This window comes from Macaca nemestrina, chromosome 5, assembly GCF_043159975.1.
Source record: "Macaca nemestrina isolate mMacNem1 chromosome 5, mMacNem.hap1, whole genome shotgun sequence".
Lineage (NCBI taxonomy): Eukaryota > Metazoa > Chordata > Mammalia > Primates > Cercopithecidae > Macaca > Macaca nemestrina.
In genome coordinates, this window is record NC_092129.1 from 71,062,081 (window position 1) to 71,082,126 (window position 20,046).

At 37.3% G+C, this 20,046-nt stretch overlaps 1 protein-coding gene across 16 annotated transcripts in view; it reads left to right on the forward strand.

Annotated features, from left to right (window-relative positions):
• The window catches only part of LOC105489041 (estrogen receptor 1), a 432,743-nt gene that overhangs the window by 267,351 nt on the left and 145,346 nt on the right, over nucleotides 1-20,046 (forward strand). For all 16 annotated transcript variants that reach the window (XM_011753634.3, XM_011753633.3, XM_071095960.1 and 13 more), the window contains one exon: nucleotides 12,241-12,576. In XM_011753634.3, coding sequence (XP_011751936.1) covers nucleotides 12,241-12,576 — 336 coding nt within the window. The remainder of the gene's footprint in view (nucleotides 1-12,240; nucleotides 12,577-20,046) is intronic.

Sequence of the window (20,046 nt, forward strand, 5' to 3'; positions counted from 1 at the left end):
AAATAAATAAATAAATAAATAAATGGGGCTTGTTGTAGACAACGTATAGTTTGGTCTTCCTTAAAATTCAATCTGACAACTTCCATCTTTTAATTGGTATATTTAAACAATTTATATTTAAAGCAAGTATTGATATATTTGAATAAAAATAAACCTATGTTTGTTAACTGTTTCATATTTGTTGTCAAAGGCTTCTTTTTGGTCTTTCGTAGTTTTATTTGAGCAATGTATGTAATACCATTTTATCTTTTCTCTTAGAGTATTAACTATACTTCTTTTTTTTTTTGAGACAGAGTTTTGCTCTTGTTGCTCAGGTGGGAGTGCAATGGTGTGATCTTGGCTCACCGCAAACTCTGTCTCCTGGGTTCAAGCGATTCTCCTGCCTCAGCCTCCCAAGTAGCTGGAATTACAGGCATGTACCACCATGCCCGGCTAATTTTGTATTTTTAGTAGAGACTGAGTTTCTCCATGTTGGTAAGGCTGGTCTCAAACTCCTGACCCCAGGTGATCCACCGGCCTTGGCCTCCCAAAGTGCTGGGATTATAGGAGTGAGCCACCACGCCCAGCCTAACTATACTTCTTTAAAGAATTTTTGTACTGGTGCCCCTAAAGTTCACAGTATACTTTTTTAACTATTTTAAATACACCTTCAAATAACACTATTTCTCTTTGCATGAAATATAAGAATATTATAACATAGTATTCTCAGTTCCTCCCTACTGTCCCTTGTGATGTAGCTGTCATTCATTTTGCTTACCTATATACTATAATCACCTATACATTGTTACTATTATGATTTTAAACAGGCAGTTATTGTTTTTTTAAAGATTATATTTTATTTAGTCAAGTATATCTAAAATATCATTTCCACATGTAATCAATATGAAAAATTTTAATTAAGTATGATATGTTTTCTTATACTATGTGTTTGATATTCAATGAATTTTTTTATTATTATACTTTAAGTTCTAGGGTACATGTGCACAATGTGCAGATTTGTTACATATGTATACATGTGCCATGTTGGTGTGCTGCACCCATTAACTCGTCATTTACATTAGGTATATCTCCTAATGCTATCCCTCCCCCTTCCCCACTCCCCACAATAGGACCCGGTGTGTGATGTTCCCCTTCCTGTGTCCAAGTGATCTCATTGTTCAATTTCCACCTATGAGTGAGAACATGCGGTATTTGGTTTTCTGTTCTTGTGATAGTTTGATGAGAATGATGGTTTCCAGCTGCATCCATGTCCCTACAAAGGACACAAACTCATCCTTTTTTAATGGCTGCATAGTATTCCATGGTGTATATGTGCCACATTTTCTTAATCCAGTCTGTCACTGATGGACATTTGTGTTGATTCCAAATCTTTGCTATTGTGAATAGTGCTGCAATAAACATACATGTGCATATGTCTTTATAGCAGCATGACTTATAATCCTATTGTTTACATCAATTAAGAATTTGGAAAGAATTTAGAATCCTTTCTAAAATAAATTTCCTTTTATTTTACCTTAATTTACACATTCTGTGATTATCTTCCATGATTTATGTAGATCCAAGTTTCTGACTTACATCACCTTCCTCTTGCTTGAAGAACATTTTTTAACATACTCTGCAGGGCAAGTCTGCTGGTGATGAATTCTCTGAATTTTTGCGTGATTTTTTTTTTAATCTTCACTTTTGAAGGATAATTTCCCTGCATCTAGAATTCTAGATTGGTCACTTTTTTCAACATTTTATATATTTTACTTCACTTTCTTTATTAATGTGTGGTTTCTGAAGAGAAATCTGCTGTATTTCATCCTGTTCTCTATAGTTAGGTGTTTCCCTGCCCTGACTCTGGCTTTTTCAAGATTTTCTCCTTGTCTTTGGTTTTTTTTTTGCAGTTTGAATACAATATGCCTAGGTGTTGTTTCTTTTGTTTTTTGTAAGGAGTGGCATGTATTTATCTTCTTGATATTCTCTGAGCTTCCTGGATCTGTGGTTTGGTGTCTGTCATTAATTTTGAAAAGTTATCAGTCAACATTACCTCAAATATTTTCTCTTCTCCTTTCTTTTTTTTTCTTTATGGTATTCCAATTATGCATATGTTTGTTATACTTTTTGCTTTTTCATTCTTTTGATTCTTTACATTTCAGTTTGGGACGTTTCTGTTGACTTATCTTTCAGCTCACTGATTATACCATTTTTACATTTCTAGCATTTGCTTTTGATTCTTTCTTAAAATTTCTATCTTTCTGCTCATATTACCCATCTTTTATTGTGTGTTGTCTTCTTTTTCCATTAGAGCCCTTGAACTCTTAATCACAATTGTTTATCTCTCTCCTGACATTCCACATCCAATCCATCAGCATGTCTTATTGGCTTTACTTTCAAAATAAATTAAACTCAGGCACTTCTCACCACTTTTGAAATAACCCTAATACAAACCCCTGTTACCTCATCAACTGCAATGACTTCCTAACTTATTTTGTAACTTTTGATCTTTGAGTTCTTCCAACAGCCAAGAGTTCTTCCAAAACTATAAACTCTATCATTGGCACTCCTCTGCTCTGTGGAAAGCAGTGGCTTCTCATCTCTTTTAGAGTACAATGCAAGCTCTCACCTTAGCTGGCATGGCCCTGTGGGATTGGCCTCCCTTGTCTTACTTTTCCCTTGTTCAGGCTGCTGTGACCTTCCCTGGTCTTTGGCTCTTGCTAGAAACCTTCGAGCCCATTTCCTTCCCAGTGTCAGCATTTGTGTGTTGCTCGTTTACCTTCCTCACTTCATTCTGGTTTCTACAGCACAGAGAGGTAGTCACTGATCTAAACATCCTCTTCCCCTGCTTTCCACTTTGTTTTTTTCTCCTAGCACTTACCATTATCAGACATCATATGTTTATTTGTTTATTGTCTATCTTCCTCATAAAAATATGACGTTGTGAGGGTAGGGATTTGTCTTTTTGCCCCAGAGCAGTGCCTGACTCTCAATAACTTTGTTGTATTAAGTGAATGAATAAAATTAAAGCTGATTCAAAGTGAATGAGCATGTGTACATTTTACATAAGTGATACATGACATTCTTCCATTCCCTGGGGGCTCTTAACCATTCTCAGCCAGTTGTAGTACCTTTAAAAAATCATCATGAAGATGATTTTGAGAACTAATTTTGGCAGGAGATAGCAGTTTTAGTCTATCTGCTCCATGTGCAGAATAATAACCTATTTTACTACATCTGATATTTAAGCACTAGAGTCTATTAATAGGTAAATAATTTCCAAAAATAAAAGCATCAGGAGGAAAACAGGGAAATTATTTTTGAAATTATTTTTCAAAAATGTGTGCATTTTTGAAATCTCTAATAAGAAATGTTATAGCTGATAATTCCAGCAATTACAGAATCATGATTGTATCCATACTGGATCAATAGAGGCCCTGGCTTATATAATAATTTGCCCTCTAAGGATTCTAGAACCCCATATGTAAACACAGAACAGATTTATATTGATTGACAGTGCATGTAGGTTTCTACAGATCGTGCCAGTCAGTGTTTCCTAAGGCAGTTGTGCCATGGTAATTAAAATTATGGGCTCTGAAATCAGCCTGCCTGGGTTCAAACCCCATCTTCATGTGTCAGTTTCCTTGGCTATAGAAAGGAATACTAATAGCACCTACCTTACATTGTGGCTTTGAAAATTACATGGTGTAACTTAGTCAAGAGCTTAGATGAGCAATTGGGATCTGGCAAGTGCTCAATAAATGTTAGTTTATCATAATAATAATTATTATTATTACTGATTGCAAGCAAGACAAACTGCTTCTCACTTCAGCAGAAAAAGAAATTATTGAAGTAATTTTGGTTTGATCACAGATTTAATGTGAAGGATGAATAACCAGGCTCGGAAAACAGGTAGAAACCAAGAGGCAGTCAGCATGGCATAGCAGCCAGCACTTCATCAGTGTGATGCCTTGGGGGTAGCCTGGCAGGAGGCACTGCCTTCACTCCTGGACTGCAGATCCACCACAGGACAGCAGGCTGAATTGTCCTGTGTCCAGACTTCACAGTCGCAGGGGAACAGGCTGCATGCAGGTGGGGCCCAGGTCACCTACCTTCACCCTAGAGTCCGGAGCCACAGACAACAGTAATTGTCCTTATAGCTTTTGTGATGGAAAGCAAGTCCTGGCAACCACCAACTCAGGTACTGGGGAATTCGCCAAATGTAGGAAGGCAACTAAGATGCTGGGAAACCAAGAATTCACAAGTGAGTGTTACGCCAATTAGTTAATTCATTACAGATTTCAATATTTTCCAAAAAACATCCTACAAAGAACAGCTCACTTTAATATACTCCAACAAATGATGAATCTCTCCTTGGTCATCAGCTTTTCTAAATTTCTGTAACTTTAGGTGATTCTGAATTTCTTAGTGATTCTGAACTTCTAGAAGATTCTGAAACTGAAGAGTCTTACTTTGGGATGTATTCAAATCCTGACAGTCACATCAGTCCGTGCCCTTTTTCATTATGTAACATGAAACAGAAAGACCTTTCCAACTTACCTTGGGAACCTGCTCCTACAACAGGGTGTGTCATCCCATTTAATAAAGGAAGAGTTATATTTGCACTGTGACCCCTCATCTGAGGTCATCGGGACCGTGCTGTACTCCCTAGCTGCACTGTAAAGGGATAGACAACAACCTTGTCTACCTCTACCAGTCATTGTAATCTGTATCAGAGTGCATCATTAGATGAATGAAGACGGAAATGTTCCCATGGTCAGCAGGTGGGGAAGGCAGGACTTGCTCCTCCGAATCAATGAAACCTAGTTCATTCTAAGACTTGGGGAGAGCAGCTTTGAGGAAATGGGGCCCCTAAACTTGCCATGTGGGAGAATTTGGGAGATGGTAAATCGGGCATCCTTTATCTACTAAATGTAATCTTCACTTTCCCACCCTCCAATTTTTCTCAGTTGGGCTTGAAATTGTTTTTGCTTGTTACACTTTATGGGAAAAGAAAGGGAAATCCTAATAAGGTCCATGCCAGCAAAACTCTAGAAGAAGAAACTAAGAATTTCAAATTGGCAGTTTGTTCATGAGAAAAGACGAGGTTAAAGGATTTTGTTAAACAGATGACCAAAATAATTACTGGAAACTTCTGCTTCTGGACAAGGTGGAGTAACAAAGGCTACATTTACCTTCCCACCAGAAAATATAATAAGCAAACAAAACCTGGACAAAACACTGGACATGACACTGCTGTCTTTAAACCTTGGACATCAATCAGTGCAGGATGGTATTTCATAAGAAAGGGAAAAAAATTGGGGTGAGCCTTCTGATTGCTTCCAGCCTGGAGAGAAGTTTCAGGCCACAGCAAGTTGGGAGGAACCTAGGTGTAAGTATATATATAGGGTAGAACATCATAGTTGCCAAATGAATGGCACAGGAAAGAAAAACTACAAGAACAGGGGAAGTAGAGCCATAAAACTAGAGTGGGGTCTAAGATTCACTATGGATGAAACGGGGTGTTAATTGGGTTTTCAAGGCCAATGCAAGAGGAGGCATAGAAAAAGAACAAGGTGGTGTTGGGAAGTATTATAAAAAGAGGCACAGGCTCATCCTTGTTTTATAAAAAACAAAGGCTTTTGGAGGGGATTTGTAAAGATAGGTTTGAAAAGTACTTTGAGACTATTTGTGGAAATTCATGAATCTTAGAGTTTGATTTTATTCAGGAGATCAGTAGCTTTTAAAATGTAAAATAAAACCAGTAAACTCTATCTAAAATAAGTTCTTCCCCTAATCCCAGCATAAAAAATACATATAAAAGCATAGCTGCTTTAGACAAAATGCGGGGTACGAGATGACCAGAAACCTCAACAGCACCACCTCTAGTAGCACCGTAGAACTGCCAAGAGTTTTCAGAGTATAGTTAATTCCTGCTGATGGCTAAGGCAGTCATTGTTGCAGAGAAGATTGAAGATAGGTGAGATCAGTTAATTGGGTTGGAGGGAAGACTGAAGATAGGCAAGAAGACAAATTAGGAACTGCTGCAATGATCTAGGCAAGAAACAACCTATGAACTAGGAGGGAGGCTTAAAGACAGCAAGGAGGGGACTATAGGCAGGGACATGTAAGGAAATGCTCAGTGGGTTAAGGTGAGTTTGTAGATATGAAAGGAGAGAAGGAAAGAACATTAAGTAGCTTTAAGTGAACCAGATAATTTATAGTTCCTTGACCTGAAACATTTAGAGGCTGTGATAACACTAATAATAATAATAATCTGTAATTGCATGAATTACATAGTGTAATGATACATCATGATATAATGGTCTTACCAATGCTTTACAATCAATGACATTGTGGTACTGAGGCTTTGGAGGCAGACAGACCTTGATTCAAACCTCTGTACTGCCCATGGTATGACCTTGAGCATGGTAGTTAATCTGAACTTCTTTCTTTTCTGTTAAATGGGGGACAATGACAGTACTTACCTTATAGTATTTGAAGGGAGAGTGTTAGAATTGATACTGGGGAGTCTCTCCAGAGAAAGTTTTATTAGTTATTGTCTTTATTTAATTCTTAATTAATCAGCACTCCTGTTTTCTTTAACATGTTGAATTTAAAAGCTCAGTGTATTTCTTTGTCTTGCCTCTTAATACCTCATGAATTATTGAGAAACAAAAGAAAGTGATTATGCAAATGTTCAAAATATCTAATAATACATGAAAGTAGTCATGGGAAACTGGAGAGAAATAACTTTACTGATATTATACTAGTTTTTTTCTGGAAGCATAGCATATTAAGAAAAAAGCTCATTTCAACGAAAGAAAATGTAAAAATTAGAGTGCATTAGAAGCATAATCCAATGAATTCTATTCCTAATGAATACTCAGGCAGTATGTTAACTTTTTCTGAGATACAATAGCCAAGCCAAAAAATTTAAAGAATGAAAAAAACAGATGATTAAACAAACTGAAGTAATTAGAGGTAGTCTTTGAAAATGCCTCATTAGGCATTTGACTCATTAGGACAGATCTTTTGATTTTAGGGCCAGGACATAATTGTTTAAGCAGTTGATGTGTCTTCAGCTCCTTTCACCTTGTCACAAGTTGTCCCCTATACCGCCTTTCTACCTAGCTTCCAAGTCCAGGCAGACTTTGAAGAGATTCCTTAGGGCTCACCTCCCCTAGAGAGTGCCCTCCGTACTATCTCTTTCCTTTTCCTCCTCATTCCTGTTGCCAGTGTTTATTGCTTTAATAAATTCCCCTAAGTTAATACCTCCTAGGTGGATTAGAATCATTCAAATCCACCTTGATTTCTGCTAAGTGGAAATTTTATACTCAGCCTTTCTAAATCCTTACAACAATGTGATGAGGATATTACAGTTGCTTTAACCCAAGGAGATGAAATTCAAACTGGTGGCATTTCACACTTACAGTGGGCTTACAGGATGAAAGAGAGCTTGGTATCTTGATCCCTTATATAAAACAGGTGGGTCTTGTTAGAAAAATCCTTCAATCATTTTTAAGGTTAAAATTTTGAAAAGAGGTACAAAGAAATTTGCTTTGATGCAAATATTGTCTAGTCAGTTATGTAACTTGAGAGATAATGACAGTGTACACTAGCTATCCAGGGCACAATATCTCTGTTGTGCAATTGAATATACTGCTCAACCATTCTGGAAAATGGCATGCTCGTGTGTGAATGACAATGTATCTTGTGTGTATGGCACTCCAAGCCAACATGTTGGTCACTGCAAGTAAACTTCTTGATCGTCAAGAGGCTGCCTGTTTAATATTTGCATGATCTAAACGAATTGTTTCTTTTGTTTTTTCCTCTGCTTTATGAACTGGTAGTTTGACCTTTTGGCTTTTTCCCTGAGAGTTAACAAAAGTTAGACAGTTGGGGGGTGAACTTAAGTAAAATCCATATCACTCTATGTTACTGGTCTACTAACAATTCAAGACAATGTCTTGGTAGGAAGCAAGGAATGAGTTTTAAATTTGATCTTTGAATTTCAATTATCCATGCCACTCCTGTGGTCCACCATTCTATATAATTAAGAATAAGCTGTATGTTCCATAGTGACACAACCTGTTGTTTCTGATTTGCAGTTTTCACTTAACCTGCGGTAAAACTGAAATAGAAGTCAGGTCATTTTTTTTTTTTTTTTTTACCTTCTTCCACTCAATTCTAGTTAAATATTTTTGAACTTCTATAAAATGTCTGTGCAATATTATCACCAATAATGTGTAAAATTACTACTCCCATGTAGAAGAGTATCCATTCTTTATTCAACCATACCCTTGGGATCCTATCACATGCAGTTGATCATATACTATGTATAATTTTCTAATTTTTTTTTTGTTTGTACACTTTGTAGGGACTTTGGAATTTGGAAAATATAGTACATTTTGGGTATATGTATTAGTCCATTTTCATACTGCTATAAAGAAATACCTGAGACTGGGTAATTTATAAAGAAAAACAGGCATAATGAACTCACAGTTCCACATGGCTGGGGAGGCCTCACAATCATGGCAGAAGGTGAAGGGGAAGCAAAGGCACGTCTTATATGGCAGCAGGCAAGAGAGCATGTGCAAGGGAACTGCCCTTTATGAAACCATCAGATCTCGTGAGACTTATTCACTATCATGAGAACAGCACAGGAAAAACGTGCCCCCATGATTCAATTACCTCCCACTGAGCCCCTCCCACAACATGTGGGGACTATGGGAACTACAATTCCAGATGAGATTTGGATGGGGACACAGCCAAAGCATATCAGTATATTAAAGAAAATATTTGTTAGTGCTAAGTGAATCTACTTTCACCTACTTGATTATTTGATGATTTTATAAATAGTCATCTCTTTCCTCATCTTTCCAATTGCATTTTGTTGTTCTAAAGCCCAAACCTGTGTGTCTTGTGTTCAACAACCTGAATCATACAGTTGTGAGATGTAAATGGGTGTGGTGGTTCCACTTACTTCTTCACATAGTACTACAACTAAGCCATCTAAGTAGTTTGCTCCTAAATTCCTCCAAGAAGGGAAATATCATGATTTGATTTAAATGTGACATCCTTTCTTAGAGACGTTTTCTTTGTCTCCTTCTTCCCCAGTCACTTCCTCTCATCCACTGTGCTTTTGGCAGTTCATTCGTTCATTAACTCATTCAACGAACATTGAATAACTTTTGATCAATGTCTTCCTCCCTCCAAGCTGAAAACTTGATGGAGGGTAACATGATCTGTCTTTGTTTACTACTGCATCTTCCGTGAATATACATTGTAAGTATTGAACGGATTTTTACTAAATGAAGAAATACTTTGATGAAATATTTTTGGTAACTGCCAATATCAGTTTCTGAATTGATTCTAAAATTCTTCTGCTGGAAAGTGGATTAGCTTTAGTATGACTGCTGAAGCCTTTTAAAGTGGGTGATAACACTACATTTTGTTTGCTTTATTAACCTAAGTGCTTTTCTTTGGAATCTTTTTAAAGGAAGATAAATTACATTTATGAAAGAAGCATATTATTTTTAAAGTACTTTATTTTTAAAAGGTAAAATGCTTGTGTAGTTATAATTTGGTAACTCTTGATTTCACCTTAGGAAAAACAATATCACCTTCTAACCATTTCTTTTTTAGTCAAATCACTTGCTTTTATTTCTTTCTGTAGATCTGCTATTGAAAGATTGTAATCACTGCTGCATCTTTCCTGTAAGACTTGATCACATTATTAATTTCTTTGTAAACTTGTAGAATAGGGGTATAAATAGTACTTGGGTAATACACTGACTAATACTGAAGAACCAGGCATTTTTTTACCCCAGCCCTCACACAAAGTAGAGAAATACAAGTTAAAACTCATCTCAAAACTCTGACCTCAGAATTTCCTGAGAAATCTGAACCGAGAAAGATTCTTTGCTTTTGACATTTTTTCCCTGGTTTCCACCGCAAGTCTCTTGCTCTTACATTTTTTTTTCTAGTGTTTCAAATAGAGGATGGTAGAGTCGTATAGAACAATCTCAGCATTGGAGAGGCTACTGGAGGTCAACTAGTGCAAATGCTTTCTGGATAATGGAATCCTTTGGGAACATCCCTTGAAAGTCTTCATCTAGCCTATTCTTGGAAATCCCCAGTGATCCCCCTCATCATTTCCTATGATGGGAGCTTCTATCTTTGTCATCAGCTCTGACTATTTCAAACTGCTTCCTTACATTGAGCTGTAACTAACTAAAAAGTTTCCACACCCTGCTTCTGTTTTAGCCTTTGGGCTCATAAAGAACAAGTTGAACCCGTCTTCTGCAGAACAACTCATGTACAGGAGATGCTCAGGTTTCCTCCATGTTTTCCTTTCTCTAGGCTAACCCTTCTTTGTTCCTCATTTGCTCACTATATGACCTGATTTCATGTCTCCTTACCCTTCTAGTTACTCTAACTTGAGTAGGCTTATTTTTCTTATAGTTTCAGGATCCAGCAATGAGTGTGATACATCAGGTATGCTCTGATGAGTTGAGAGTAGAGTGGACATATCATCTCCCTTACTTCAGATATTGTGATCTCATTGGCAAATCTGGCAATAAAAGTTGAAATGCCTGACCAAGGACAATGGCTGGTCAGGTGCCATTGTTCTCATCTTTTACTTTTAGATGTCCCTCAGTTTGTTAAGTTAGTACCTACATAGTGTCCTGAAACTTGTTCAATTTGTACCTACATAATAGATTAAATTCAAAATCTCTGCTTAACTGAAAACAAAAGCAAACTTCTTTTCAGAGCCAGAATCTGGAATCATACTTAATAGAGAATGATCTTGTACAAGTTGGATCATCTCTTTAAGTAACGGTTTCTCAAACTTACAAGATTATTGTGAGAACTAAGTTAGTTCTAAAGTGTTTCCATGTAAAGTGTATGTAAATGCTTAAAATATGTAGTAAGTTCTGAATGCATATTACTAATAATAATCTTTATTATAATGTTTACTATTTCATGAGAAATGCTTAATACTGAGCAAATAGGAAGAGTTCATGGCTTCTCTATGTTTTTGAAGTGTCATTTAATATATTATATATATATATTTATATGTATAAAACATATATATATATTTCAGTTACACATTTGTCCAAATACGTTTACAAATTAAAACAAAACAAGACAAAGTTCTCACACTAGTTATTTGTTATAAAGTGATAGAACAAGTGATATGTTATAAAGAGCATTTATTTCTCATGTCTTTGGTATTAAAAATAGTTGCATTAACTTTGTATCAAAATGATTGCTTCCTTCATTTAAATCTAAGAATTATTGCTGTCTGATAAATATTGGAGAGATTAACTTTTTTGAAAATATAGAAGCTCTTTGTCTTTTAAAAATAGTTGTTTTTGGCAGATGTTAATACATTTCGGCAGCACAGTATGGCCTTTTTCAGGTTAAGGTGCTGAGCCCAAACCTCAAAGAATCACTGCAAAAAGATTGGATCCCCCCTCTTCACCCCATTTCATAATTTAGTTAGTGAGAACCACAGCTGGGTAAACCTTTGGGGGGAAATTATCAAATAAAACAAACTCTTTTTAGAAGTTTACAACTTTTATGTTAGGAAAAAACAAACACATTTGTGAAAAGCTTAAAATCCAGTAAACGACTTGAGGGACCTGTGGTAATCCTAGGGTGATGAGGAGCAGGTTAGCAGCAGTGAAGGACTTAGCACCCCAGGGGGCCAGAGGCTGTAATATACCTTACGAGCAAGTCATTCTTATTTAGTCTTGCCCATTAAGAAGTCTACTTGGACTAAATGCTTTTAAAAATGCCCTTTTAATTTACTATTAAAAGAATATTCCTAGCAGAAGTAGTCTTTGATGCTAAATCATATTTTAAGAATAACTAAAATTAGAATTTTGTTCTTTTTATAACACTCATTACCTACACACACCCCTACCTGGTGTGTCAGAGTCAGTTTGTACGGGCTTACCAAAGCCTACTGTTCAATTTTCAGGAGTTTTGTAAGCCATTTGATGTCAGACAAGTGGCCTGAAGTTTGTTATGGTGGCAGTATTTACACCATGAAAATTGGCAACTGCTACAAATAGAAGTCTTTTTCTTCTTCTCTTGGAGAGCCACTTGTTAAACACTTACCAGCTCACCTGTGCTTGAAAGTATTTCTTCAAATAAAATGAAAGACGGTTAGCTTTGAAAATTTTTTGTATAAAAGTTTACATGGGAAAAAAATAAACTAATTGTTTTTTCTTCCCCCTGTGTTTTCAGGGATACGAAAAGACCGAAGAGGAGGGAGAATGTTGAAACACAAGCGCCAGAGAGATGATGGGGAGGGCAGGGGTGAAGTGGGGTCCGCTGGAGACATGAGAGCTGCCAACCTTTGGCCAAGCCCGCTCATGATCAAGCACTCTAAGAAGAACAGCCCGGCCTTGTCCCTGACGGCCGACCAGATGGTCAGTGCCTTGCTGGATGCTGAGCCCCCTATACTCTATTCCGAGTATGATCCTACCAGACCCTTCAGTGAAGCTTCGATGATGGGCTTACTGACCAACCTGGCAGACAGGGAGCTGGTTCACATGATCAACTGGGCAAAGAGGGTGCCAGGTAAGAATGCGAAGCTCAACTTTTAAGAGTCAATAGCTTTTCAAGAACTGGTTGTGATGTCATGGGAGAAATAGTGGGGAAAAAAGAAGCAATAACACGTTATGTAATAGGTTTCAAGGTTATAGGAGATGTGTTCATTTTCAGTATCAATACACTGTAATTTTTCTGGAGATTAGGAAATAATATTTTAAAATAAAAATCCAGAAGACTAAAATTTTTAAATTGACATAATTTATTTTTAACCCATCTTATTTACCAGAAAGATTTAGGGTGGACACTACATGATAAAACTATTTGATAGTATATGTTCACATTTGCAGAAACTTGTAACACTAAATGATCTACAAAAGTTCTTAATATTAATGACCTTTGTTCAAAACATCTCAATTATTAATAAAACAATGTTATCTTAAACAGATTGTTAAGATTGGGTGTGGTGGCTCATGCCTGTAATCCTAGCACTTTTTGGGGCTGAGGTGGGAGGATTGCTTGAGCCCAGGAACTTGAGGCCAGCCAGGGCAATGTGGCGAAACCCTGTCTCTACAAAAAATTTTTAAAAATTACCTGGGTGCAGTGGCAGACACCTGTGGTCCCAGCTACTGGGGAGGCTGAGGTGAGAGGATGGCTTGAGTCCAGGAGGTTGGAGCTACAGTGAACCGTGTTTCTGTGGAGTGCCACTGCACCCCAGCCTGGGTGACAGAGCAAGACCATGTCTCAAAAAATAAACACCAAAAAAAAAAGTTAAGAAAGATCTTTATGGATTAAAGAGATAATAATAAGTTTACTTACTGAATGCCAATTATTTATCCAACCTGGTGTATGCTTAGTATTTTAGCAGAAAGAGAAAGGCAGTGGAAAAATAAATTAAGGTATCATCCCTGAAAGAAACTTTTAGAAAGACGCAGTGGCTGAAGTGATATCTTGTTCCTTCAGCTGATTCTCTCAGAACTGGTGTTATAGTAAAATTGGACTGTTACTCCTGTTGTTCAGGGAGAAGAACTCAAGTCTGTATGGAAACAAGACTAGAAAATGACTTTCTCCCTGCCCCAGTGTATCCATTCAGGAGCTAATGTAGATGAACCAAGGCAAGAGGAAGTTAAATTTTTTTCTGGGCTTATAGACTCAATGAGTGATAGATTTAGTTGGGGTTTTTCTCATTTGGTTTCTTTTAATAGATGAAATTAATTGTTTCCTACGAAGCATGAAATGTTTAATATGAAACTAAAAAATGTGGAGTTTGTACTTGCATTTCAAGGGTCACTGCTGTGTTACAGGCCAAGTGAACTTATGTCTGGCCTTAGAGAATCTTACATGTATTTGCATCTATCAGCATATAAACATGTGGGCTGTAGAATAAGAAGCCAGCAGTACCAGAACCCAGCCTTGTTAGAGGCCACCATTTTGGTGGTTTGGGTGGTTATTAGGTTACATGGAAGCATGGAGAATAATAGGCAAATGTAGGTTTTCAATGTCAGTCGAACTGGCAAACAAAAATTCCTGATCATCTTCAGAATGAAAAGTTTTCTTGAGTACCTACATATTTTGGCATTTTTATATGAAGCAGATACATTATAAGTTAATTGTTGGAATATAAATGTAATGTGGCTGTAAGTTTTTTCTTTATATTTGTTATTGCCTTGTTCTTATATTTTAGGGAAAGAGAAACAAACAAAGAAACTAATGGTCATATATTTGAGAGCCAACTCTTGGTTGCTATTCAGTTTTATTTTCCCTCATGAAATCTTGGTAATGTTAGCTCTGGAGTACTGCTGAACTGAAGTATAGACATTTTCTTACATATCAGTAGATTCTCGTCATGGCATTTTTATAATAATAAACTATCGAAGAGCATTAGTAACAACTGGAATCAAGCTCAAATACATTACCAGCGGTTGAAGAATTCACATCAATAATCTTCTGAATTTAGGAATAAAATGGAGAAGTCAAGGAAAGGAAAATATTATACACAGGCTAGCAATTGTTAAAATATAATTATTAAAGCCAGAGTTAGACAAACTTATGGCAATAAGATATGTAATAAAACCACTCTATAACTTCATCATGTTAGTTTAAAAGACCTGCATGATTCCAAAATCCTTAGACCAATAAACTATGTCTTCTTACTGGATAATTAAAAAAAATTATAAAGGCAAAATGAAATTATATATGTGTGTGTTTGTGTGTGTTCCATGGGAATACAGCTGTTGTAAATCAAAGGCCTACTTGTCTGACCAAGCAGAATAAAAATTGTCATTGATTTTAAAGAGATGAAAAATGAGGGAAGAAAAAAGTCTTCTGCAAAAGTTCTACAGATGGTTGTCAAGCTTTTCAGAAAAATACACAAAGCAACATTTTGAAAAGGATTTATATCTTTTATATATTCAAATACCATCTGTTATTTAAAAAATATAGCCCACACTGAAAATCTAATATAGACAATATAACATTTATGAGATAATAGCTTGAGAATGACAATAATAATAGTAATTTTTAAAAAGAGAAAATAGGCTGGGCACAGTGGCTCACACCTGTAATCCCAGGAGGCGTGGGTGGGTGAATTACCTAAGGTTAGGAGTTCAAGACCAGCCTGGCTTTTAAAATGGCAAAACCCTGTCTCTACAAAAAAAATATAAAAATTAGGTGGGCTTGGTGGCACACATCTGTAGTCCCAGGTACTTGGGATGTTGAGGTGGGAGAATTGCTTGAACCTGGGAGGCAGAGACTGCAGTGAGCCGAGATCCCACAACTGCACTCCAGCCTGGGCAACAACGAGACTCTGTCTCTAAATAAATAAATAAAGAAGGAAATAGTAAACATCATTAGTAAGAAGAATAGCAAACAGTTCAGTTCTGGAAATACCCAGAATTAGCTATATGATACAAAAACCCTCATGGATCATTTGGATAATCCTCAGAATATCTGTCAATATAACAAAAACTATGAATTGACTTCATTTTGAATGATGAATTTTTAACAAAAATAGTCCATACTTTGGGCTATCTTAATAGTTCTAGAAGTGCTTTCTTCTTCTTCTTTTTAATTAACAGAATATTATCAAACTTTTCAAATGTTGATGATTATAAATTGAATTTTCCTCTTCATTAATACCTGGGGCTTATTTTTTGACTTGATACATTTCTCTACTCAGAATTAAGATGTGCAGAGCTTTAGGATAAAATGCATCATAAAAGTGTGAGAGTCAAGTTCCAATCTGTAAAGTACTTCTAGTAGACCCGGATAAAGATGACCTTAAGAAATGATTTTTTTTTCTCTTTGCAGTTTAAAAACAACAGTAGCAATAAGAATGATAAAACCTACAAAGCCAGCTCTGATAAAAGATGCTTTTTTATAACACAATCTACTTTTTGATATTTATCTATAGAGAAGATTTTCTCCTTATTGTTTGCTGAAATTTGTTTATCTTTAATAGGAATTTTATAGCCTTATCCCTGGGTAGAAATTCAGTTTTTTAAAAAGTAGATTACTAAATCTTACTTTGCTATTATTCTACACATGGTAAAACTAGTCAATAACTGTAATATCATTGAGCTGAAGGTTAAAAAGGAAAAAATATGACTGACTGAAAGAGTGGTTGTATTTTTGATTTCAGCATCACACTCAATTGCATCATTCAGTGGTTCATTCTTAGTTTTGGTGTTAATGAAATACATCTGAGATTTTTTTCCCCAGAAGCTTGAATTGTGTCACCACAGTGTCCTTTTGATTTATTAAAAGTTAAGCCTTTTCCAAAATTCACCATAATTTTACATGTCTCAAAAGCAATGTTATACTTCAAGTTTGTGTTATAATTCTACATATTTTATGAAGATTTTGATAGATGTCTAGCCCTGAGTTTTTTATTGCCTGTTAAATACTTATAACCAAAAGTGTGACAGCCTCATGAGCTGCTGCTGGGCACAGATCTGAGAGAGTACACTGAGAGTGTTGGCCCAGGAAGAGGAAGAGAGGACAAGGGGCAGTTCAGTGGCAGCTTGGCTTTGTGTGAAACATGCCACCTTAACCACTTCCTCATTCTTTTAGTGGCAAACTAGGTGACCTTCTCCTTCCTCTTTCCTGCCGAGTCCCCCTCTACTCAACACTCTAGAAGGCCCCTCTTCCTCCTCATTCCTGACTCCCTGTCATTGACTTCAGGTGGCCTCCTTGCTCCGTTTTGGCCCCAGGGGTAGACAATCTACTCTTTCTGGACATGCCTCCCAGCAGCCCCAAGTTCAGGTTTCTTGGCAGTTTCTATGTTGTCTGGAGGATGCATGGTTGTGTGAGTTATTCCAGGGCTCAAGGCCCGTTCTGTGTCTGTGTTCCCCAGGAATCCAGGAATTTGCTTCTCTGCCTCTCATCCTCATCCTCATCATTAAAATTAGCAGATTTGAGCTCAGGAAATGCCTGAATCAATGAATAAATGAACAAATGACAGGTGATTTTTGAAAGTCTTGAGTTTCAGAAGTCTCTGAGCCCTGTTACAGCTCAATTTTCCCATAAACTAGAGCTGCTCTCTAAGGCTGTGACATTTCTCCTTTTTCTTCTCCTCAAAATCTACCTGTTGTTCTGATATCTCCCGGACAGTCACCTTAGTGAGACTCCATTCCATTTCCAACCTCTCTTTTGTAAGGGACAGAGAAATAGCTAGAGGAATATGGAGCCATGCACTCTGAGGACTTTAGCAGGCTTCAACTGTCTATTTACAAGCGAGTTTCACTTCGTGAATGAAATTGGAAACTTAAAGTGGGTAGGGATGAGGGTTCTGGGAGAGGATGTAACACCTCAATCTGGGAATTGGGAGCATCTTCAAAGGCACACACTCAATTCTGGGAGGTCCCTGTAGATTCCAGAGATTTAGGAGGGCTTCCCAGGACTCTGCTTCCCAACCTGTCATTGGACCAGTAGACCCTGCTGTCAGGCTGTTGTGGTGTCCAGCAGCATGCTTTGGCAAGGTAATGAAAGATAACATGACATGGACGTATGGGAGACATCCTGGAGAGATGACAGAAGCCTCTGTTTAAGGACAAGATTTGCCATTTAGATTTTGCACCCACTGTATAATAAGAGACTTAGGATTGGGCTGGAATCGCCCTAGCAGGCATGATAGCAACCCCTCTGGACTGGCAATATGCAGCTTTTTTGCAAGTGTTCCATGTCCAAGTCACCCCACCCAGCTTTCTACTGCTCCTGTGGAAGCTCTGGTGAAACTCAAGGAAAGCAGCTGTTGTTGACTGGATTTTTCTTTCACATGAAACTTTGAAGCCTCATAGATGCTTATTGGCCTAGATGCTATTAAACCTTAAAAAATCCTTTTTTCATCTTGACAGTATTTGAGAAACATGTCAGGGACATTTTGCCCACCCTCCTCCAGGTTCTGTGTCATTGGGTGATATGGTTTTCCTGTGTCCCCACCCAAATTTCATCTTGAATTCCCATCTGTTGTGGGAGGCATCTGTGGTAGGTAATTGAATCGTGGGGGCAGGTCTTTCCTGTGTTCCTGTGATAGTGAGTAAGTCTCAAGAGATCTGATGGTTTGAAAAAGGGGAGTTTTTCTGCACAAGCTCTTCTTCTCTTGGCTGCCTCCATGTGAGATGTGCCTTCCACCTTCGGCCATGATTGTGAGGCTTCCCCAGCCACATGGAACTGTATGTCCATTAAACCTCTTTCTTTTGTAAATTGCCTGGCCTGGGATATGTCTTTATGAGCAATGTGAAAACAGGCTAATACAGTGAGTCTCGGTCAGGTTGTGTTTATGTTGAACATGGTGGACTCGTGGTGCTTGGTGTCCCCAGGGCACCCTGTGGGGAAGGTTGGCCTGTGGCTTTGCTACTTCCAGGGGGTTTGACATGGAGAATGTGTGTTTTAAGTAATAGATATATTATGATTGAAGTGTGTTACAGGCTGAATTGCATCTCCTCAAAAAGGCATGTTAAAGCCCTAACCCCCAGTATCTCAGAATCCGACCTTCTTTGGAAATAGTGCCTTTATATAGGTAATCAAGTTCAAGTGAGGTCATTAGCACCAGCCCTAATCCAGTAAGGACCGGCATTCTAATGAAAGTGGAAATTTAGACACAGAAATAGACATGCACAGAGGAAGATGACATGAAGAGACACAGGGAGAGGACAGTCATGTGACTGGAGTGCTGGGCCTGCAAGCTGAGGAATGCCAAGGTTTACTGGCCAACATTGGAAACTAGAAGGGGCCAGAGTGGATCTCCCCTGAAACCTTGAGAGAGAGCATGGCCTTGATTTCAGATGTCTAGCCTCCAGAACTGTGAGGCATACATTTCTGTTGTTTTTGAAGCCACCTAGTTTTTGATACTTCGTATGGGAGCCCTTGGAAATTAATACAAAGTGTATTAAAAATAGAATTTTCTTCTATTGTATTTTTGAAGCAAAAGAAATAAGGAGCTATTGATTTAAGGAAGAAGGTTTAGCTCATCTAGTAGAGACTTGGCTAATCATTTACTCTCATGTATTTCTTTTCTGGCCACCCAAGTGGTTCACTGAACTGGCTTAGAAGTTGATTTATAATTGTAAGAGTTTCACGCATCAGAAGTTGATTTATAATTGTAACAGTTTCATGCATCTACCTCATAAATACCTTGTAAAAGATTTTAACCTTCAGAATAATGTTTTCCTCTGGTACTTTAGTAGTTTATCCTTTTTTTTGCATCTTTGATGCATTTGAATTCATTCTGGTATGCTATGTGAGGTGGGGCTCCAACATGGTTTTCATACAGATGACTCCACCATTGTTTCAATTTCATTTGTTGAACAGCCTCCTACAGAAGTATTTTTCAGACTTCTTTTATACTTGACTTCCAAGTTTACTATTGGTTAAGAGCTTTCAAGTAGGGGGAAAGATATGACCCATTGGCCTACTTGTTTGATTATTTTTTCCAATTCTGAAATCAAAAATTAAAAAAAACTTATTTATTCAAAATTATAGTTTCACTTAATTTATATTAACTGCATAGATAGTGTGATTCATGTGTCCTGCTTGGACGTATTTAGTAACTTTTAATTAATCTTAGAAATAAAAGATAGAAATCCATGAGACTTGAGACATTTAAATAAGACCAGTACTGATAGGTAATCCGGTGAAGTACCATTTGTTTGTAATAGGACATCAAAATTGTTCCCCAAGAGTAAAGGATGTTCCATTCTCACTTTTCCCATCTGTCCTCCCAAATTCTTTCATTCTTCCTACCGCTTTGAACCAACTTGAAAAGTTAGTCCACTCAGAGCCTCAGCTGTTAACTTTTAGCCTCTGCAAACAAACTAGCTGTTTCCCTCTTTGTCCCTTTACCATCAAACTCAGTTGCTTCTCCTACTCCTCTCCCTTCTGCCAGGGTCTCCATCCTTGTTGCTTATTCGACAGTGGAATCATCTTTGTGCCTGACTCCTCTTTACTGTGTACCACTGGCTCCTCCTCTTCACCATCTCTAAATTTATGCTTCTTTCCTGT